Source organism: Felis catus, chromosome E3 (assembly GCF_018350175.1).
Source record: "Felis catus isolate Fca126 chromosome E3, F.catus_Fca126_mat1.0, whole genome shotgun sequence".
In the NCBI taxonomy this organism is placed as follows: Eukaryota; Metazoa; Chordata; class Mammalia; order Carnivora; family Felidae; genus Felis; species Felis catus.
In genome coordinates this window covers 3,518,536-3,541,052 of record NC_058383.1, presented here as the reverse complement: position 1 = coordinate 3,541,052, position 22,517 = coordinate 3,518,536, and the positions used below count along the sequence as shown (strand labels likewise).

Genomic DNA, 22,517 nt, shown 5'->3' with positions numbered 1-22,517 from the left:
CCTCCCTTCGTGCCAGCCTCTGCCCCCAGCAAGGCGCGGCCTCTCTCTCTCCAGGGCCACACCCAGACCATGGCCTCCTCTCGGTTCCGGCGTCACCTGGGTGCCTTCACCTCCAGACCCTCACACCGGCCCCTCTCCTCCTGCCGGCACTCTCCTGGACGGTCCCCTCAAGGAAGAAGCCCACGCCGCACAGACCCCCTCTGCGGCCCACCGGTCGGAGGCAGACCTCACCTCACTGCGGCCACGAACACAGACCAGGGCACCGGGCCCCACCTCCCTACCCCACGACCCCCGGCTCCAGGCACTGCCCTCCCCCTCCTCAGGACAGCCGCCCCATTCTGGCCTCAGGAACCTCCTCGTTGGCCAGAGCCCCCACGACGTGCTCACCACTGCCCTGGGCCCCTGCCCGGCCCGGCTCCAGCCCGGCTCGTGAACCCGACCCCCTGCCTGGTGAGCCCTCTCCCTCAGACCTGGTCGGTTCCTCGGCACTTCTGCCCCTCTGTTATTTTTGTTCTCGATGCATGGTATTGTTAGCAAAAGCACCGAAATTTTCCAATTTGGCATAGAGAGGGCACAGTGTCCTTTCTATGTCCTAATACAGCGCTGTTTAGCAGCCCAAGATTATTTGATTATGTAGGATAGCGTGCCTTCATTTGACTCACTGCTCACTGAAGATTCAGACCTGGGAGTAGGGACGACTCCCCGCGGGTATCTTGTCTGGTTGCAAATGATTCTTGTAGAAAAGACACCTCCACAGGCTATGGTTTCACTGCCCTGTAGGACGCCACCCAGTTCTGTACGTGCCATGGAGGCCTCGCTGGGCCACCCTTCTCCAGATGCCTGGAACATTCCGCCCTGACGCTGGGCACCAGCCCTGCCGTCCTGCTGGCCCTCCCCGGTGAGCTGCGTTCAAGCTCATTCCCACACGCGTGGCCATCAGGGAGACCCGTGCACTGCGGCCCCGTCTGCATGCCAACCAGGCTGTTTCCTCTGACCGGCGACCCTGACGAGGGGCCCGGGCCTCCGACAGTGGCGTAGGAAATACCCTGTGATTCCCTGGCCCTTACCTGCCACTGGATCAGAACGGAGGAGGTCGTGTGCGGTGTCACCGAGACGGAACTGGGAGGCTCTCCTGGAACTGGAATCCAAGAAAGAAGAAAGCCAGGGTTAGCTGGTCCGGGCTGTACTTGGCCACTGTCCTGGAGCCAGCCCTCTCCTGGTGCTGGCGAGGACGCAGGGCCGGGGCCTGGCCGGGGCTTGGGAAGCGGGCCAGCCAGCAGCCCCACCTCCCTCCCTTCCCTGCGGATGCCCTTCCCCACCCAACTGCAAACGGGAAAGAAGGGACCGGATAGTGCCCTGCCCTTACCCCCAGGCGGACCCACACAGAGACGCAGGGCGCGTGAGGCTCTCTTCCTTGGGAACCCTGCCCAGGGAGCCTTCCTGCTGGTTCCACATCTTCTCAGGGGCCCACAACACCTCCCTCGGGGAGAGCCATCAATTTTTTGAGGTGCGTAGGTCAGAGTGGCTCTGAACAGGACAAAAGATCGGGCCAGGCCAGAGTGCTCCCGTGCTCACGCGCGAATGTGACTGTCACGGAGGGGTGTGACTGCTAGTGGCTGAGGGTCGTCTGCCCGTGGACGTGGCCCTACACGCCGGGAACTAAAACCCTGCAGCTGTCCGCCATGTCCACCGCTGTGAGATCCTGAGGCCGTGCGTTAAGTGTTCACGAATGGTCACTGACTGGAATGATTTAGGCTGTTGTCCCCACCCCGTCCCACGTGACTAGCCAAATCTTGGTCCCCGGGTCACCTGCTCTGTGAGCCTGCTCTGTACCTGCCGGGGCACCCAGCCCCTGGGACATCAGCCACACCTCCAGCCCCCCATCCTGCCTTCTGGGGAGCTCTCTCCACCCTGCTCTCTGGCCTCTTGCTGGTCTGTCTTAAGTCGGTGGTGACCCTCATCCAGCTTTCTGGATCACACCCGATTACAATTTCGGTGGGGGGGGGGGGTGCTCAACAGCCCAACCACCAGAGTAAGAAAACGTTTCTCAGCAAACCATCCACATGTTGAAAACCCCTGCCCCTGGCCCAGGGCTCCCAAGCCCTCGAGTCTGAGAGTCTCAGCAGATCTGTGGTTCTGGAGACAATACAGTGCAAACACAATGCGAACCAACTGCAAAGAGAAAACTGCAGAACTCAGAAGAGGAAGACAACAGGACAGGTGCCTCAAAAGAAATGATTTGAATATCAAAGGATTGAAACAGGCCTTCGGGAGCCTGGGAGAGGCCCCTGAATGTTTTTTTCTTTTCAGAACAGGCCAGTTCTGACTGAGCCCCGTAAGGGAGGCCGCGGGGTCCTGCTCACTGGCTTGCAATTTCCTGAGACTCCCTACAAAATCAGCTTGCTCTATTTGCTTCTTTTTGCCAAGAATCAATGCTTCGTCTCAAATAGCACCTGAGTTGTGTTCAACGTAAGATTAAAATAGGAGCCAGAGAGATGACCAGCTTTTTGAGGGGCCTGTTCAGGCCATGGGCCCCCTGGGCGTGCTTCCGGAAGGGTCCCGGAACGCCTCTGCCGGTGCCGGTCCTCCAGGGCACCGAGGCCGCATGCCGGTGAAGCTAAGCTCCCAGGCCATAAAAGAGGAAGACAGAAACTCTGGGAAGGAACCCAGCGCTGCTGCTGGGCGAGTGGAGAGCTCAGGCTTGCGGCCTGGGACGAGGGCTGCAGCACTGAAAGCGGGCCTGACCGCGGGGGCGGCGCCCCCGGCGGGACCTACACCGATGCCGCGGCTCTGGCCGGGGCCCGGCGGGATCCGCACACAAAATCACACCAGCTCTTCAGCCCCGCTCCTCCGAGGGGGGAGGGAGCGGGTCAAGACCGCCTGGAGCTTTTAGGGGACCTCGCCCCCATCCGCCATGGCTTACCGGTGTGCTTTTGCCAAATGGCAAGACTGGGGAGTGGTTTGTGGATGAGAAAAACATGGGGACACCTCCGAAAACCCAGCCGCCCTGCGACATTTATTTTTAATGACTCCATAAATTATTCAATTTCTGGGTTGCTGATGGGTCGAAGAGGTTTGGAAGCCAATCAAAGAAACCCCCGTTCCATCTGGAAGCCCTTGAAGTCGGCTTCACGGCCACAGGCTGTACGGAGAGCTGGGAGCCGCGTGTTGCTGACTGAATTCTACTGCTCCCGCCACCGCCCTCCCTCCCGCGGGTGACCCCTTCCTGGCTCCAGATGAAAGCGGGGCCTCTCTCTGCAAGCCCGTGTCTTGGTGCCCAAAGGTGGCAGCCGGGAAGGGGCCAGCGTCCGCACCCGCCGGGGGCCCGGCCGGCTCACCGTCTTGCAGCGTGGTGACGGCGTCCGTCTCCGCACTGAAGTCACTGTCCCCGATGTCATTGGTGGCTTTCAGGCGCAGCTTGTAGGAGGTGAAGGGCCTCAGCCTGAAACACGGAAGAAGGCTGAGTCCTGAGCCCTTCCCCTCTGCCCCCTGCCCCGGGGCTCCGGCCGGAGTGAGTGGGCAGCTGGAGCAAGACGTGCCGGGGACCAGGGAGTGAGTCCTGCCCGGGGAGGGGCCCTCAGACTGCAGCTCTGTCTGTCTGGGAGGGATTTCCAGACAGGAGGGGAGCCCGGAACTCCCTGGCCGGGAAGGCGGTTTTGCTTTGGGCTCCTCCGGCGGGGGAGGGGGGGAACCACCACCTCCTATAATTAGACCCTCTCCTGCAGAGGAAACCAATGCTCTCTGAGGGACTCGGAATTCTTCAGGAGGAGCTAATTACCACATCCCTCACACCATTCAGAGCGTGAAACCGCTCCGCCTAACCACATCCTTGCTCACCCGTACGTGTTCCTTTGTGCAGGTCGGCGCTGGCCGGGCCCCCCCTCCCCGCCCCTCATCCCTGTTTATGCAGCCGGACGCGGCACCAGCTTCGCCCCGGTTAACTGCACGGCAGCCCTGTGGGGCGCATTCGTGGTGATTCCCGTTTCAAGGATGGGTAAATAGAGGCCCAGTCCCGTTAAGTCCCTTGCCCGCTGCCAGAGGGCTGTAAATGGCCCGGCCAGGGCTGGAGGAAGACCTTGTCATGAGGCCACCCCGTCCACTGCACCTAAGACCGAGATAATGCCAACTGTCCAAGGCGGGGAAACGTCCCCTCCCAGCCCCCGGCAAGGATTTACGGCACACTGCTGGCTGCCACCTCTGGACCACCACCGTCCTTTCTTTCCTCCTTTCCTTCCCCCACATCGAGCAGTTCCGTGCTGACGGGGCTGGTGTGCTGAGCTCCGTACGTCGCCCAAGACTAGGACTCAGGACAAACTTCTGTGCAGAGGACACTGTCTTCGTCTGGTCCTCGGCTGGACCGCTCCTGTGGATGCCCTGGTGTCTGTCTCCCAGACCTGGAGAGTAGTGTGACCCTGGGCTCTGCCCCTCTCGTCCCTTAGGAGGGGAGGTGTGGCCCACTTCCTCCGCTACTAGCAGGCAAAGCCCTCACCGCCTCTGAGCCGGTCCACTGTCCTCCCTCCCAGGCCAGCCTAGAAACCTGTGGGCTTCAAACCAAGCCCCGTGGAGCCTGGGAGGCTCCGAGGGGCCCTCTCGGAGGCCGGGGTCCCCACACCCCCTGCGTCAGCCAACAGCGGCCCCACTTCCGTCCGGCTCGCGAGTGGGGTCTGGGTAATGATGCCTAGAGGAAGGATTCTGCTTGTTCTGCGAGGTAACTACTGTTGGACCCACGGTCAGAAGAGTCTTCCTCTAGCCCTGTTTTCATGTTGCTCTCCCGCTGAAGATGGTGGGACGGGATGACACTGCTTCTGTCGGCCGGCACAGGACACTCTTCCTTCAAGCCCCGCCGAGACGGGGGCTCGCCCTGCTGTGGCTGGTCCGCGACTGCAGGCCTGTCTCCCGGCCTCTCTGCACCCTGGTTCCACAGCTGGAAAAGTGGCGGGCGACCCTGCTGTGGCCCCGGCTGTCCTGGGGGTGCTCCTTTAATTTTAAGGTTTTGTTTTATTTCTTTGAGAGACAGAGGTAGAGACTGGGCAGGGGAGGGGCAGAGAGAGAGGGAGACAGAGAGGGAGAAGCAGGCTCCAGGCTCTGGGCTGTTGGCACAGAGCCCGACGTGGGGACTGAACCCATGAACGCGAGATCATGACCGGAGCCAGAATGGGATGCTTAACCGACTGAGGCACCCTGGTGGCCCAATCCTGGGGGTGCTTCTAAAGTGCCACCCTTAAGAATGATCTTTGCTCCTGGATTCTGGGGGAGATCTCCTCTATTAAGTTAAAATAAACAAGTAACTTCTCATCTGTTCTTAGCTTCCTAGGAGCTATTTCATTGAATTCTGGTGCCAACCGTGAGCTTTTCTCCTGCTTCCTGCCTCACTCACCGGAGGCCCCCGTGTTTGGATTAGCTTCTCCTTCTTGGACTAGAGGGCGGTGGAGGGCCAGCTGCCAGGAGCGTGCACTCTGGAGCCAAACTGCGTGCACTCTAACCCGTTGTAACCTTGGGCAGGGTGACGTGCCGCAGGGGCGCCCAGGTCGTGAGGTGGGCGTGTGGATCACACTCAGAAGAGGCACGTGGAAGAGACTCTGGCACCCGGTGCGTGCTCACCCAATACAGGCTGTTCTCCTTATCATCACCGCCCTCTGGTACCAGCATACGTGGCCCCAGGAAGAGCCCGTCCCACCGTGCTCGATGCCCATCTGTCTCCTCATCTCCCCCGCCGTGATCTGTCATTAGCCGTTTCTTCCTTGACCACCGTCTGCCTCCTCCACCTTCAGGACTCCGTGCGGACAAGGACCGAGTTGACCTCGTTTACTGCTGTGCCCCCAACACCAAGAACAAGGCCTGGCACCTAGGAGGCGTTCGGTGAACGTCTATGAGTGGATGAATGAATGGATGAGAATGAAATAGTTATCTCCAAAGCACCCTGGGAGGGTTGAACGCGTGTAACCATCAGCACGGCGTCCGGCACGCAGGAGATGCTTGGGAAATGCCCCTTGTCACCGTATGCAGAGCTTATGTTCACTCGGCGTGTTATATTTAAGTGCTTGGGTGGGGGTGGGGGGATGCGGCTTACAGTCCGGGTTCCTCCCACTGACCTAGAGGCAGCGTCTCACACACAGAAGGAGCTCCCGAGATTCATTCATCCATTTCGGTTGTAATAATGAAGCACGAGTCCTGAGAAGTTTAGACGTCACCTACCACTGCCTCTCTGTACTTAATACTACCTGTAAGGTACTGAAAACACCTATTAAGAACTCAGGATTTGCATCACAGAGAGCAAGGAATATCGAACCCCTGGATAATATCCTTGGCCAAATTTACCTGACTTCTCACATGGCTTTAGTTTTAAAGATCACACAGAAGGAGGAGGAGGAGGAAGAGGAGGGCAAAGAGGAGGAGGAGGACGATGAGGACGAGCAGACCAAGAACGCAGTGGACATGAGGCCAGCGCACTGACTTTAGCGGAATCCCTGGTGCTTCACACCCTAATCCCCTCTGGTCGCGGTAGTTTGGGCTGGGTCCACGGTGTCCCCGTGGGGATGTGCAGAGGGATGGCAGGACTCATTATCACTGGATACGCAGCCATCGCTTGAGCTCACGTTGCCACCATCCCACCCTAGTGACGTCCAGAATGTCCGTGTGGCTCTGGGATCGCGGACCTTCTCCTCCTGGACGGAACTGCATTTCTGTGGGCGGCAGTCACCCACCAGGGACCGACGCTGCCTCGGTGTGTCCCTCAGCCCAGCGCCACCCCTCCTGCTCCAGAGCCACGTCCTCTACATGTGGGGACGGCCCCTCGATGCAGATGGTTAAGCTTTTTGCTCAGAACTTTTGTTGAGACTTTCAGGTCTTCCGGTCATTAGCGGATTTCATGCGATCGGCACAAGTAACATGTCAAAAGAATGTAAAAAAAGGAAGGAAAACGTAGCTACGAGAACACGTGCCACGGGGCCGCGCAGGGCGCTGCTCTCTCAGGAAGGGGCCGGTGGCTTGCTTCTGCTGACGGGCGGAGGGGGCCCTTTTGGGGGCTGATGACCGCTTCTCCCACGGCAAGTCCAACTGTCCGGAAACACGGGCCCCCTCCTCTCCAACACGAAGTCCCGTGCACACCACTGGTCTGTTTGATTTCAGGAGATTCCCTGACAGGAAAGGCCGGTGGATTTTACCTTCCCCCTTTCTCCGGGATGGTCACACATGGAGGTGGGGTCGTTTTTATCCGCAAGCACATTCTAATTAAGCCGAGCACCAGCGCAGCACAGTGGAGTTTACGAAGCAAGCTGGGCTGGCTCGGCCGCGCCCTCCCGACCCTCGGGGGGACTCAGGGCCCTGGGAGGGCGGCAGCTAGGATGCTGTCCTCCGAGGGGCTGAGAGCCGCGCCTCTCGGGTTCTGGGGCTGTCGCTCCAAGGGTAAGTGGGGTGTTGGCAGAAGTGGGGGACGGAGTGGGACTGCTGGGGACTAATGGAGGCAAATCTTGGGGTCGCAGAGCTGAAAGGAACAGCGAGATCACCCCTCCGTCTCTGTCTTTCACACATGAGGCAACGAGGCCCAGCGAGCCTGTGCGGCGGACCTTCCCAAGGCCCCGGCGCTGCTGGGCTCGGCGGACTTCGCGGGCTCGGCGTCTGGGTGACAAGACACCAACCGCAGGCCCTCGTGCATTAGCGGGACAGTCTGCGGCCGTGAGCTTGGAGCTACAGACCCAGCTGGCACCAGAGCTGAAGGGCCCGAGGGCCTCCCTCTCTCGTGCGGAGAAGCGCGGCTTGTGTCTCCGCCTCTGCTTCGTCATCTGCCAAGCGTGGTCTGGACGCCTGCGGGCCTGCGACGGACACCGTGCGGAGCCCCGAGGAGGACAGAATGCCGTCTGGCGTGGGGACGACAGTGCCAACGACAGCGGCTTTGATAGTGACCGCAGCGAGGAAGACCCCGCGGGAGCCCTGGTGGTCTGAAGCCTCCAGACGAGGTCCCAGAGGTGAGCACCACACGGATGCCACTCCCGCCTGCTCTTCCTACGATGAAAAGTGTAATCACAGCTGTAACCGTATCTAGTTTTCTAGACGTCAGCTTGCCAACGCGCACGTCTGAGCCACCGCCGACCCTTCCGTGGGGGGCCAGGCCGCGCCTCGGGCCCCGCTGGACACACCCCTGGTGCTGGGGGCTGTTCATCCTCCCTTCCGGACTGATCTGGTGCTGCCTGCATCATGTGACGGGGGGGGGGGGGGGGGTGTCACTGGGCCACGAATATCATTTGGGTCACCGGCAGCTGGAGCTGTAAGCTGACAAGCCACCCTCCTTCTCAGACTACAACCCGCCCTGAAGGCCGTCTGCAAAGGGGACATTACATCTGGGGGCTACGACAGAGATGCTGGGAGACCCGTGCCACCTGCTCGGGGCAGCTCATGGACGTGCGGGGAGGACACACGCTCCCCACCACTGTCCGGGCCCAGCGCTGCCGGGACCCGCGTGCCACTCGCAGCCGCACCACAGCGCGGAAGGGGAGCACTGAGGAGCTGCCCAAGACCGCCCGCGTGGCACCTGCACCTGGACAGCTGAGGCCTCAGTCTCTGCTTTCCTGCGACGCCCCGGTGCTGACCACGCCCCCGTGCGCATCACACGCCACCTCGGTCATGTGCTCGCTCCCCAAACCCTTGTCTCCAGGCCTTGCTGTTGCCACCTGCTGGAGGCGGTGACGGAGCCACGCTCCAGCCCCCACGGCGCCCCGCAGCCTGCACTGTCCCTCCGGGGTGGGGGGGGTGAGGGTCGAGACTGCCGCAGGAGCCCCCACCCTGGCTGCTTTCCCTCCGCTCGGGTTCGGCCAAGGGCGGGAGCTGAGCCCCGCGGCCTGGCAGAGGGGGCGGGTCAGGACGCCATGGCAGATGCTGGGGCCGCAGGCAAGAACGACTCTTCAGACCCCGGCTCTCACGCATAGAATGGGGACGGCGGTCTCCCCCCACCGGTCCACCGTGCGGGTCTGATGAGAAACGTGCGAAATCTCCCGGGACGGTGCCCAGAGCCGGGGTGCGGGGGCGCCGAGGACGCGGTGTTGGGTCTGAATGACGGCCAGCCTGGGAAATAGCATCTGGCCCTCCTCTGCCCTCCCGAAAGGGGCTGGCCGGGCTCCTGGAACCCTGGGAGCCCGTGGGACGTGTTCCTCAGCGGCCCCCTCGTGGCCAGATGTGCGCTTCATGGAAAGTGACCGTGGCCAGCGCCACAGAAGGAGCACAAGGAAGATGTCGGGCCAGCTCCCTGGACAGGCCTGCCCCCCGATATCCCGGGGCTTCTGCAGGGCGGTGTGAGCAGTGCAGCCCGGGCCCACCGTGGGGACGTGGGGCCTGAGGTCACTTTTGAGAACCCTCACCTAGACGGCTACGGAGCCTTCCTCCCCTGCCATAGGGGGGAGCCCTCGTCCCTCACCATAGAGACGGGTGTCCTTGACCCCACTGTAGAGGGGGGAGCCCTCATCCCTCACACTGTAGAGAGGGGTGGGAATGGGAGAAGGGTCCTAAACGAGGCCATGGGAGCCAAGAGCTGAGCTGTGGTGGTCAGTGCTGCTCCCTTCCCCCCTTGCCTGGTGGCTCACTGATAACTGGATACATGCGGGGTTCTCATCGTGCAGTGGGGACGCTCCTCCCACGCCCCTGATCAGCCATCGCGAACGGTTGACCGGGGTGGGAGCCGCCTGCCTTGCTGACTGCGAGAGGGAGCACAAAGAGAAGGTGCGACTCTTTCAGCCCGCAACACCCCTTCCCCGCGCCTCCCCTCCTCCACACCTGAGTCTTAGGGGGTAAGGCGCGGGGCCCACGCTTCCGGGCTCACGTCCCCGTCATCTGTGCCTCTTCCGTCCCCGGGGCCTGGGCTTGCAAACCACCTGCGCAGGGCGTGCGTAGAAGGCCAGACCCGGGGAGGCCCGAGTGGGCTCCAGGACGCGGAATCCTGGTCCCTGGCGGAGGGAGCGTGCGCTAGGAGCAGAGACGAGAGCAGGCGCCCGTTCCCCGGGGAGGGCCCTCCCGGCTCTGGGTACCTTTCGACAGCACAGGCCGTGGCCTCGTGGCTGATGGACGAGGAGTACGTGTGCCACTCTCCCCCCGGCAGCTCTCGCACCTGCACGGTGAAATAGCGGATGGGGGAGGCCCCGTCGCTGCCCGGGACCCACTGGAGCCGGAGGCTGCGAGCCGTCACTTCTGCCTGGGGCACCAGGAGCTCTCTGGGGGGCGCCGGCCGCTCTGCAACCCAAAGAGAACAGAGCAGGGGCGGTGAGAGGGCGCTTCTCCGGGAAGGCTCCGCGGGAGCACAAGCCTGGGGACTCGGCTCCCCACGGGATCAGACAACGTGGAGATGATTCCCGCACGTGGCTGGAGACCCCCGCTTGCTCCCGGAACGCGGCACAGTCAGCGCAGAGACAGAGAGAGGTGAGCCCACACGTGCCCCCCACACGACCACCTCCGAATGACACCTGGGCTCTTGCGAGCACCTCCAGGCCCCTCTGATCTCGGGCTCAGCGCGTCTGTCGTGCAGAGGCCGACCCGAGCCTGACACACGGCGGCGTCCAGCTCAGCCTCCCCGGGACCGGTCATTGCCGCCCTGCGCAGCGGCGACAGGGAACGCAGGGTGCACGGGGCCAGGACCCCGCTTCGGAGTGTGGATCGTTACCGTCCCGCGCCTCCTTGCCCATCGATTCCAACAGGGCGACTCCACACAGGGAGGAATAATTGTTTAATGGTTTATCATGAAGATTATTGATTCGGAGGAGAGTGTGTGGTGGGTAATAAAGCAGCGACTGACTGCGGGCCCTGCAGCGACGGTCTGGAGGAGCACTTCCGTCTTACCCGGTCAGCAGTCCTCTCGCAGGGCTGGAGCTGGGGCTGCCCGCTTCCTCATACCCCCTTGCCCCTTGAGCACAGCTCCCCTGGGCAAAGCTTTGCTGGGCCCCCTCTCTCTGAGCCTAGAGCACGGAGGGCCTGTGGGCCCTGGAGGAAATCCGCTGAGCTCCGTGGACCCCAGGCAGGTGGTGCGGGGGTTGGGGTAGGAGCTGGGGTGTGGACCCCAGGCAGGTGGTGAGGGGGGGTTGGGGTGCGGGCTGAGGTGTGGGTGAGGCAGATGGTGCTGGGGGTCAGGGCATGGGCTGGGGTGTGGACCCCAGGCAGGTGGTGGGGGGGGGTCGGGGCATGGGCTGGGGTGCGGGTGAGACAGGTGGTGTGGGGTGTCAGGGTGTGAGCTGGGGTGTGGGCCCCAGGCAGGTGGTGCGGGGGGGGCAGGGCACGGGCTGGGGTGTAGGTGAGGCAGGTGGTGCGGGCAGGGGGGCAGGGCACGGGCTGGGGTGCGGGTGAGGCAGGTGGTGCGGGGGGTCGGGGTGCAAGCTGGGGTGTGGGCCCCAGGCACGTGGTGCGGGGGTTGGGGCGCGGCTGTGGTGTGGGCACACGTCTCCCACCCCAGCAATTCCGCTGTGAACCAGACCAGGGTGCCTCGTGAAGGGCACCCGTGTTAATGCCTCCACTTGGATTTAAGTCACATCAGACCTTTAGCAAACCTGTGTCTTTCCCCGTGACTTAGAAAGTGCTGGATTTCCCTACAGGGCTGCACGGATTCTGAGGAAGGCGAGAGGCTTTGGGAGTGGCCCTCAGGGCCCGGGCTGCTTCCCTGGCACTGAGAGCGCTGGCCGGACCGCGTCCCGGACGGGATGAGCCTGTGGACCTTGGCCGCAGCTGTAGGAGGGGTTCTCCCGGGGCCCGTCCTCTGTCCCAGGGCCCCGTGCTGGGGGCCATCGGATGGACCGCGTTTTGGGCTGAGGGCGGGGCCCGCGTGTGCGTGGCCGTCTCCTCCACCTGCTTCACGCTCTGGAGGGCGCTCTGTGACCCTGGGATTTCTGTCCTCCAGTTAATAGCAGAGATGCTCGTGGGAGGAGGGGGCGAGCATCTCGGGGAGGCTGCAGCTGCTCTGGGGTGGGCGTCGTCATCTTTGGGGAACTGAGGCTCAGGGTTTGGGGTCACGGGACTCACAGACGGGGGGAGGGTTCAGCCTTCGAGCCTGCAGCCAGAGCTGCCAGGGTCAGAGGCCCGGAGCGGTGGCCCCTGGGGAGGAGGCTGCTGAGGCAGATTCCAGAGCGAGGCTCGAGGGCAGGGCCTCGGTGAGATGGGAGCCCGCAGTGGATTTCTGTGTCCACGCAAACCACTGGATCCGTCTGGGCCCAACTTCCTCTTCCACAGAATCGGGGCTTGCAGCGCTCTTGCCCCCAGGCTTGGTGAGGACAAACCAAGACGGTGCTTGGAACGGAGGAGGCGCCCGTCCAGACAGATCTCCCTAGGAGTGCTGGACAGGAAACGTGCTTACCGAGCACCTGCTCGACTGGGCACGTGGTTTTGAACATCAGAGACCAAGCGCCTGCCTTCAGGGAGCTGCCCTTAAACAGGGGGGACTCAGTGCAGCCCTGGGCCAGTGACACAACCTCTCTGAGCCGCGTCTCTCTCGTTAAAGCTGGGACATTCGTGCCTCTCTGGTAAATGTCAGGCCGTGTAGGCACCCCATGGTAATGTGTCCGGCTACAGGTGCAGCTCAGAGGGTGCTTGATAAATGCATGGGTCCTGGAGCCACCCAGGGCCTGACCCAGGAAGCCGTGGACCCAGCAAGTCCCTGGCTCCCACGCGGGGCCGTCTCTCCCCGCTGTGGCACCAGGACAGCAGATTCGGGTCTCAGGTCTTACCTCTCTTCTCAGTGGTGATGACGGTGGCCTCCAGCGGCTCCCCCCAGCCCTGCCTCGTCTTGGCTGACAGCCGAAAGATGTAGGCCGACTCTGGGGCCAGCTCCGTGGCCGTGAACTGCCTCACCGTGGCGCCCACCTCCACCGTGGTGAACGTGTTGGGGCTGCTGCTGGCCAGGCGGTAGGCGATCTGGTAGCCTGCGGGTGGGGCAGGAGGGCCACCCGTCAGTCACGCAGGCTCGCGGGGACCCCGCTTTCCCGCCACCCCACCACCCCCCGCCACCACCCTGCTTCGTCTCTCCCGCTTTCTTCCTCCTCGGCCAGCATCTGACAGGTAGATGTGGTGACACATGGAGCCTCTGAGCGCTGGGCCCCATGACTCTCTTCCCCCTTCTGCCCTCCGCCACTCCCCTCGCAGGGCCAAGGGCCGTGCCTCCTAGAAAGTTCTTTCAAAGGCGCCCTTCTCACATCAGTGACTCGTCACCCTCCCTGCCGCCCGCCCCTCCTCTGTGCCTCCCGCCCCAGGAAGTGCCAGCACCCCACCCCTGGTCTAGGGGCTCCACCACACAGAACTCTCCTGGCCGGGGGGCAGCGAGCTTCAGCGGCTCTGAACGTCTCCTAAAGTTCCCGGTTATCAAGGGATTGTGGTCGATCTGATGGTATTAATGATCACACCTCCCAACCAGGCTGCGCCGGGACTGCCTCCACACGTCCGAAGAGGCCACCTGTCGGACCCGGCCGGGGACCCGGCGCGCCCCGCCTTCTCTCGGGCACCGACGGCTGTGCGTCCGTTTGCACTGGCGAAAACCAGAACTGGCGGGCGGGGCGTGGTGGCATCCACAGGGCAAAGCCCTCCTGGCAGTGGGGGGGGGAGGGCAGCCAGCAGAGCCCAACCCTGTGCCCGCCAGCCCTGCCCTCCCTGGCCTCCCGGGGGTGGCGCGGCCGCCAGCGACAAGGCTGCGGTACTCGCACAAGACTGCCTGCCTCTCCGCGAGAGACACCCTTCCGCCTTTGTCTTCCTTCTGGCGCCTTCTTTGGCTCCACTGGAGACCGAGCTCACCGGCATCTTCCCGGTTCCTGCACTCGGTCTTCTGTGAAACCACACAAGGAGCCAGTCTCGGGAGGCCACACGTGAGGGGGGGACAACTCTGTGTGATCAGCCAGAGAGTGCCCCTAGCATGAGGCCCCTGACCACGGCTGGCCACAATCATCAGCACACACATTGGGGGATAGCACCCCCCCTGCCCTCTTCCCCCTGCCATTCACGGGCCTGGTATCTGCAGGGCCTGGAGCTCGGGCCCCTGACTGGCTGTCACGGCTGCGGCTCTGCCTCCGATGGCGCCTTCTCCTCGCTGTGACGACCAGCTGTCCCCAGCTGCCCCGGTGGCCTCCGGGCTCTGGCCAGGGTGTTCTGCTAGACGCCTGTCCTTTCCCATTCAGTGACTGACAACCCAGAGGGGCCAAGCCCCCCTTGTCCGTGCCCTGCCCCCCCTTTCTCTCCCTCACACGGTGTAGGTGGGGAGCCTGGGGTTCGGGTGCCGTGGGAGCCTGGTCCCCGTCCTTTTGAGTCTCCTAGGCACCTAGTATCCTGAGGGTGAGGGCACCGTGGTCACTGCAGCCCCCTCATGGGGCTCTCCTGCTGACTTCCTGGCAGCCTTGCCCCTCTGAGCCCTCGCGACGGCCACAACAGGTAGCCTTCGTACGCTCGCTGGGTCACGAAGCAGTACAGCTCAGACGGGGTAAGTGGTCTGCCTGAGGTCACACAGCAAGTGACCAGAGGGGGTGGGACTGGAGCCCTGAGTCTGTCTGGCTCAGCCCACGCTTTCCACTGAGTCGTATACTGTTCCTGTGAATAGAAAATCTCCACCCCAACCTTCCAGCAAAGGGAGAGCGTCCCCTTGCCAAATCCTGGCTACTCGAGACCGCGCATCCCGAGCGCCGGCAATACATGAGCATGTCTCCAAGGGAAAACAGCGCGCTGCGGCGTGATGAGCACGTGCTCTGGGAGCGCACCTGCCTGGGCTGTGGTCCAGGCCCTGGGAAGTCTGTGCTGTGTGACTGCGAACCAGTATGGTGCCCCCTCTGGATCTCAGTCTGTTGGGCGACGTGGGGCGGGGCGGGGGTGGGCGGGTGCTGTCCAGGTTGCCGTTTGGTGCGTGCTGCATACTAAGCCGGGCACAGAGTGGGCACCGAGCGTGGCCCCTCCGTTATCCAACGGCCCCTGCTTCCTGGGCCGGGACTGTGCGTCTAGGGCCTGCGTCTCTGGCTTGCTGCCTTGTGGCTGGAACTCGTCCTCTTGTCTTGGAATTAACATTCATCTAGGAAAACTCCGAGCGTTAAGCTGCCTTTTTTTTTTTTTTTTTAAACGAAGGCATTAAAATGTTATATTGAAACATTTTGTCATTACTCTTCGGGTTGTATTATACTCAACACGGCTCACGAATAACACAGGAGTGCAAGGAAGCACTTTCAAGACAGTCACCTCCCACCCAGGCCCCAGCTGGCAGGTCCCCTCTGCCGGCTCCTCGTGTGTCTTTCCGGTGAGAATCTGAGAGCACGGAGACACGAGCCCTGCCTTGCTAACGAGAGCGCACGCGGTAGTGCAGGGCGCATCCGGGCTCGCACCCGCCCGTCCTCGGTGGCACCTCTGTGGTTGGCATGTGCTCTGTCAGAGGTCTGGTCCTTCCAAGGTTTTCTCGTCTGTTTGTGGTTCTTCTAATATGCATGCCTGACGGTCACGATTTCCACAAGGTCAGTCCCTGGTTCTTCCTAGACTCACGGACCCCGTGGACGGTGGTGAGGTCAGCACACCTTCCCCTCTGGCCTGTGGGCCACGCGGCGTCTTTTAGTCACGGTACCGCTTTTGTTTCTCTTCTGGTCTTGACCCTCACCCACTGCTGTGAAAGTTATGTAAATCAAGGCTCTTACCGCACCTCTAACCTCGGTGTGTCCCCCTCTGGCTCTTATGAGTCGCGTTCTCATTTTTATCTTGTCGGGATTTGCAGCGGAACTACGGGTGAACAGCAAATTTAAAGCGGCACGCAGGGTAGATCAAAGCTCGGGAGGAAACCAGGCGCCGTTCCAAGGCAGTGCTGCCCGCGCGGGGACACGCTTCGTGTACGGAGGCTGATGTGAACCTCGCATGAGACCGGGGTCAGCCAGGGGCCTTGGTGACGACCCCTTCTTTCCACCTGACCACCGGAGGAGAGTGTGCGCCCAGCACAAAAAGCACCTGACCGATGTCATTAACGTACGCGTATTCCTAAACTAGAGAGAGAAACTAAGGGAAGAAGGGTATCTTCCGAAGACAAACCGAGCTCGACAGTGAAGCACAGAGGCCACTCTGGCAGCCACAGACATTACGCATAAGAACACGATCAAACATGATGTTTTCAACACCTCCGATATCCCTGCTGGTGATGAGGAGTCACCAGCCCTCCTCGAAGGAACAGAAACTGACTCTGCATTAAAAGCAGGCTTGGGCCCTGCCCAGGTACACACTGGATTTCTGTGTAGGATGAGCTGGACAGCTTTTGTCTTGACGGCGTGAGAACACAGGCCTGCACCTGAGAGAGTAAGGAGTGGACACGGCCCCCTCCCATACACGCTCTCCCAGCGTCCGTATGCAGAGCGGGCAGACAAGTGGCCACGGACGCACACGTCTTGGGAGACTCCCCAGGCAGCCCGGAGCCCAAGGCTGCCCTCAGCCGCAGCAGCGGCCTTCACTCTGCACGTGACACCTCGGCTGTCCGGAGGTCCTGAGCCAGGCTTCAACACCAACACGACTCCCGGCTCCTCATTTTCAGCCGCTATGCAGAGCAGCACAGGTCACTCCCAAGATGCCGTTTCCGCATACTGATTACTTTGGGTTAAAGTTACCCAGGAATAGCCAGTGCGGGAAGGACACCGTGACCCTCCTCTCTCCCCCTGAGAGCAGGAAAGAAGTCTCCCACGGGGAAGGGGCCTTCCCCACAGCAGGAGGAAGAGAGGCCCCCTTATCCCGGACGCGGGCAGTCTAGGGCCTAGATGGCCGCATGAATAAATCTCGTTACTTCTCCACTAATTTACTAGCCCAAGCCCAAACCCTGTGGTCTTGTCAGTTCTTCACAAATTTATTGTTTCTTTGTCTCAAAGGCATTAAAAACTGCTGCTACGGTCACATTTGAGCCTCTGATCTTTGGGGCTCATACACATATAAAATTAAATTTTTCTCTGTTTCATCTGTCTTTTTAAAGAATTTTTTAATGTTTTATTTGATAATTTTGAGACAGACAGAGACAGAGCACAAGCAGGGGTGGGGCAGAGAGAGAGAGGGAGACATAGAATCCGAGGCAGGCTCCAGGCTCTAAGCTGTCCGCACAGAGCCCGACGTGGGGCTTGAACTCACAGACTGTGAGATCATGACCTGAGTCGAAGTCAGATGCTCAACTGACGGAGCCTCCCAGGGGCCCCTCCTGTTCATCTTCCTTATGTCAATTTAATTCTTGGATGTAGAGCCCAGAAGGGAAGAAGGGAGAAGTCTTCGCCCCTACGCTACGAATAAAGAGAACAATCAGCCCCCACTTACTAGAGCCAGTGTATTTCAGGCACAGGACACGTGTCACATCACAGCGGTCAGTGTTACCCCCGGGGGCAAGGAGGGGGCACAGGAGCAGAGGACGGAGCTGGGCCTTCAGCGTTAGAGCCACATTCTGCCCGGGAGGCCCTGCTGTTTCTCCTAGCTCCCTGCTCTAAAATGGTATAATTCTGGGGACTGGAAGAAAACGGAGACGAATGGAAAACACTCTGGTCACTCTACAGGCTACCGGCAAGGTGACTGTGACAATCCGGTCACCTGCAAGGTGACTGTGAGGGACCGGGGAAACCGCAAGGTGTTCTGGACAGCGAGAGGCTGACCCCCGTGCCCGGGCAGGGGGGAGGTGATGCCAGCAGAGTGGAGAGGCAGAGACTTCCAGGGCCACAGCTCCTCCAGAGAGGAAGGGTTGTTTCGGAAAGCAGCCAGAAAAACGGGTTGTGTGCAAAAGCCCCGACGTGCCTGCGTCGGGAACGAGGTCAGGGCGGTGCCTCAAGTCCCTGGCAGCAGGGCCCGGGGTCAGAGCGGCCGCGAGGTCCGGGGGGAGCGCGACAACCCACCGGGAGCCGCCCTGGCCCGGCCGCAGGTCGGCAGGTGACACGAGGACCAGGACTCTCCGGATGTCACGTTCCACGGGCGGTGGTGGGCACCGCTGGCCACACCGGTCAGGGGATGGGCACAGAGCTGGCTAAGCAGGGCAGATGCCAGAGGGACGCCCGGGGGCTCTGTGCACGCAAGACACTGTCTATTCCAGGGGTGCCGCGGCTTGAGTCCTGAGAGGCCCGGTCGGCTCCAGCCTGGCCTGGAGCGAAGAGCTTTTTTGGGAGGTGAGCCCAGGAAACACGGGGAGCGGACGGCAAGCACGAGGAGGCAGTCGCCTTGCGGGTCCCCAAGGCTCTGCCTGATGGGAGGTGTGGAGAGGGCTGCTGCGTGGTCCCCCCGACTCCCAGCGGTCACGGGCTGAGGGCTGCTGGCAGGCAAGTCCCCCCCAGAGGACCGGTCCCAGGGCAGAGGGTGCAGCCCGGCGGGGCCCCCGGCAGCTAAGGCCTGGGCAGCTGGCTGGCTGCGGGTGGGAGAGCCTAGGCTCTGAGGGCCGACCACGCCCAAGGCATCTGCGACAAGGCGACCCTGCCGCCCAGAGGTCACTGATCTCAGGGACCGCTTCTGGCCATCATCCTTCTATGCATAGGGACTTGAAACAGAACTGATTTTTCTCCAAATGCAGGCTTTTTGTGTCTCCTCGCCACATCCCAAAAGCCTCATTTCTTTTTTTCCCTTCAGAAACTCAAGCTTTAGTGGCTGCGTAATATTCCCCCGTGTGGGCCGGCCACTGGAGGTGCTACCAGGACTGACTGGGACGGGGGGGGGGGTGCCCGTGGCGGGACCGCCCTGGGCTCCTCTGCCGCTGAAGCACGGAGGCGACGATGCCCCCCTTCCCACCGCCACGGCGACGACTCTGGCACATCGCGTGCGAACCGCAAGGCACAGCGTTGCCACCCGTGTGCAACTGCAGGGCACGTGGGCTGGTCTGTCTGGGACCCAGCTCCTACGCGAGCCACTGGGGAAAACCCCCAGCCCGCGGGTTACATCCGTCCTTTCCCGTTATTCGCCCTGAAACTGGGCTCGTGCCCTCTCGTCCCCGTTCTGTGGCCTGGTGAACTGAAGATTGACACCTGTGTCTTACGCTGAAGTGTCCTGAAAACGTCCTAGACTCAAGGGACACCAGAAGAGAGGCTTCTGTGCAGAAACGGCGAGAGGAAGCGGCTGAGCATCCGTTCTTGTGTTTGCGGAGAATAACGAGCTAGAGTGCTGCGGGATGAGAGCTTTCGGTGGGAAAGGCTTGTTCTGTAATTACAGCTGCAGCGAGGTCAGAAACATCAGTGTGTTGAGTGTCACCGTGCAAGGGCAGAAGGCTGCGGTGGGTGTGAGGAAAAGAACAGAGGAGCCGGATCAGTAGCAGGAGTGAAACGCGGCCCGAGCAAAGTCTGATTTTTAAAGTGCTGGGTGAAAAAGAATACAGGCATCCAGAGGGGCAAGGCCAAGTACGAGCCACACTGATCCAAGGCTAAGATGAAAACCCCAGCGTGAGAGACGCCCGGGCGGTCTCTGATTATGCCCAGAAGGCGGAGAAAACAACGTGCATCTAGAAAATCACAATCAGAAGAGGGCGTGTGCCTCATGCTCCAGACAAGTTCTAGAAGCATCAGCTGCACGAGACGCAAGAGGAGGTTCTAAGATGCTGCTGTCGCGGGGAGCCTCCTGGGGGATCTCAGCCGCCTCGCTCGGACGGGGTGACTGCAGGCTGAGACGCAGAGCCCCCTGCGGGACTTGCGTGTCACGTGGCTGGTGGTCACAGGCTTCCCGGGCAAGCGAAAGGGACCAGTCTGAGAGTCGCCTGCTCAGTGACACATCCCTGGGCCCCGGGAGGCACCCTGCCCAGAGGCCGCGGGGCTTGTTGGTTTTACGGCTTATCCGTGAGGGCTGGGGGCAGACAAACGCAGCCGTGGATCAAAACTATGTATTTGCAAACATGGATTATGCTCACTGGCGCTCCTCTCAGCAGAGCCCTCGCACACCCTTCTGTACTAAGCTGAAGGTAAATGTTAGGCCCTCGGTCGGCAGGTGGAGGTGGGGGAGGGCGCCGGGGTGCCTGGTGGGGGGGGGGCAGACCCCGTGGGTTTAAAGAGCACACGCGTCACGTTGGCTTCATGGCATTTAAGGGAGCGCGGAGCAAGCGAGGGAGGGTGGCCGTGCCCAGGGTGGCTCTCGCCGCATCCCCCGAAGGCAGGCTCTAAATGCTAAAAGCTCTCCATGGTAAAATATTTACGCAAATAAGCAAGCGTTTTTCCCTGTAGGCGCCCGGTGGTGTTTCGTGCCGTTAATCTTTTTTGGAAATGCAAGAACACGTTTTGCTACAGATTACAAGAGCGCGGGCTGCCTCGGAGGCTCTGTAGTCGGAGGGCCGTGCCACCCGAGCATGAGCATTGATTCAAGGTCTCTGGGAGCCAGGCCTGCAGACAGCCGTTTCCCTTTCTCTCCCTTCAACACCAAGCCGGACCTTTAGGAACTGTTTTCTCATCTTCCCCACAGCACCTGCAAGTTGGTGCGCTAGCTGTAATGATATCCAGGTGACGGGTTGCCCAGACAACATTTGTTACCGTTCAGCTGAAGGCCATTCTGACGGAAGAGGCTCGAATGTGGCGTTTTTCTGCACGAAGGGGGGACGAGGCACCGCCTGGCCGTTCGTCCGCTTTGCCGCGGTTGGGATGCTCAAAGCATTTAAACACGACCCTCTCCTTACCTGGACTTTTGTGACCGTTAGTGACCCCCAGGGCCTCGGGGGTCACAATGCCGACTTCTGAATGTACTTTAGGAACACTGTATAGCCTGACTCCAACCTGCCTTTCCTGATTCTTCTCCCTATCTTGTCGGCACGAGACCTCTGTTCCCCCCCCCCCCCCCACCAGGGCAGAGGAGAACAATGATGCGACTCCCGCTGGTGAGCACCAGGTAGATGCTGGTGAGGGGGGATGGCTTGGGTGACTGGAAGACACCCTCTGGTCCAGGAGACATGATAAAATACCGAACAGCCACGCGTTCGAGCTGACATCCGTCGGGTGTTTACTACATGGCAGGCGCTGTCCTAAGTTCTTCACGCACAACTCACTCGACGCTACGAGGGTGAGTGCTATTCCCATTTGAGGGATGGGGGCACTGAGGCACAGACAGGCTCAGGAACGTGTGCAAGCTTACCCACGCTGCCACTCGGCCTGTCCGGAGCACAGTGCTTACAACACAGGGGAGAGTAAAGCAAGCAGCCCGTGATCCCCAAGTTTATGGCGCAGACCGCAGCCGGCTGGGGACGCAGGGGAGGGTGAGTCACGCCCGCCTGGGGCTGTCTGAGAAACTTCCTGAAAACAGTTGGCTGAGTCAGATCCCGAGAGACCGTGGTGGCTCGTGTTGCTGTTCGGCCTTTCCTCTCGCTGGGTCTTGCCCTCTGCGGCCTGAAGAGGCCGAGCCCCGTCAACCCTCCCACGTGTCCCGGTCCTGCCACCACGTCCCCGGTGGACACGGGGACCAGGGAGCGCTTCCTGAGCACATTTCACATGACACGCCTGCAAGTCCTGGTTGGGAGGAGTCCTGCCACTCGGAGTGAGGGACAGACGGGAGACAACAGCCCTGGGGAGGACCAGGTGAACGCCGACCCCACGTGACAGCGGGGGCCACGTGACGGCACCGGCTTCGCCCACCACGGAAACGGCAGACGACTGGAAGACGCACACGTTTGCGGTCTGTGAACGTCCCTGTGGCCAAAGTTAAAAGAGCAAGTATGTGGCAGATAATATCGTTAACGATCGTACTGGCTGGTATTTACCGGGTTAAGTTGTCTGACCCCGTGTCGTGGCACAAACACAGCAGGGCCAGGCCTCCGAGCCAGACCGGACTTCAGGGTCTGGGCTCTCGCTCGGCCATTTGGTACTTCGATGCGGCCAAAGTGTCAGGCACGGAAAAGCCAGTGAGGAGAGGGTTAATCCCCAAGAGAAAAATGGTCAAAGGGGGTGTCAGGGGCTGAATGGCAATCCCCCCAAATTCTTAGGTTACAGTTCTAACCCTGAGCACCTCCAACATGACTGTATTTGAGGACAGGGTCTTTATTTTTGAGGACAAGGTCTTTAAAGAGAGGATTAAGGTAAAATGAGGTCCCTAGGGTGGGCCCTGATCTGGAGTGACAGGTGCCTCTACAAGAAGGGGTCAGGGGGATGACGAGGTGAGGACACCGGGAGGAGACGCCGTCTGCACGCCCAGGAGAGAGGCCCCAGGACCCGCTGGCCCTGCCCAATGCCTGGGTCTCTCACTTCCAGCCCCCAGAGTTGACAGAAAATAGATTTCTGTTGTTCTGTGGCTCTCGATGGGAGCCCCAGCAAACTAGTACAGAACACAAGCTGGGAATTCCCAAAAGGAATAAAAAAAAAAAAAACCCTGACGGCTAATAAACTGTGAAAATGACCCCCATATAAATTTTACATTTTAGCTATTAAACTGGCCAATACATAGAAACATTAATGTAGATGTTGGTGAGGGTGGAGTGACACGGGAGCCTGCGTGAGGGGCACTGATGAACGGTGCTTCTGGACGGAGAGTGTGAAGTACAGGTGAAGAACCTTAGAGATGTTCCAGCACCTTCTCCGGGTCATTCTGCTTCTGGCCTGTACCCTCGGAGATCATCGGAAACGCTGTGGAAATTGACCTCTAAAGAT

General features: G+C 61.0%; 1 protein-coding gene across 2 annotated transcripts in view; it reads right to left on the bottom strand.

Moving 5' to 3' along the window:
• SDK1 (sidekick cell adhesion molecule 1) overlaps nucleotides 1–22,517 on the bottom strand; it is a 553,233-nt gene that overhangs the window by 71,647 nt on the left and 459,069 nt on the right. For both annotated transcript variants that reach the window (XM_045047350.1, XM_045047351.1), the window contains exons 29-32: nucleotides 12,690–12,884; nucleotides 10,014–10,215; nucleotides 3,339–3,442; nucleotides 1,068–1,138 (exon numbers count right to left, since the gene is read on the bottom strand). In XM_045047350.1, coding sequence (XP_044903285.1) covers nucleotides 1,068–1,138; nucleotides 3,339–3,442; nucleotides 10,014–10,215; nucleotides 12,690–12,884 — 572 coding nt within the window. The remainder of the gene's footprint in view (nucleotides 1–1,067; nucleotides 1,139–3,338; nucleotides 3,443–10,013; nucleotides 10,216–12,689; nucleotides 12,885–22,517) is intronic.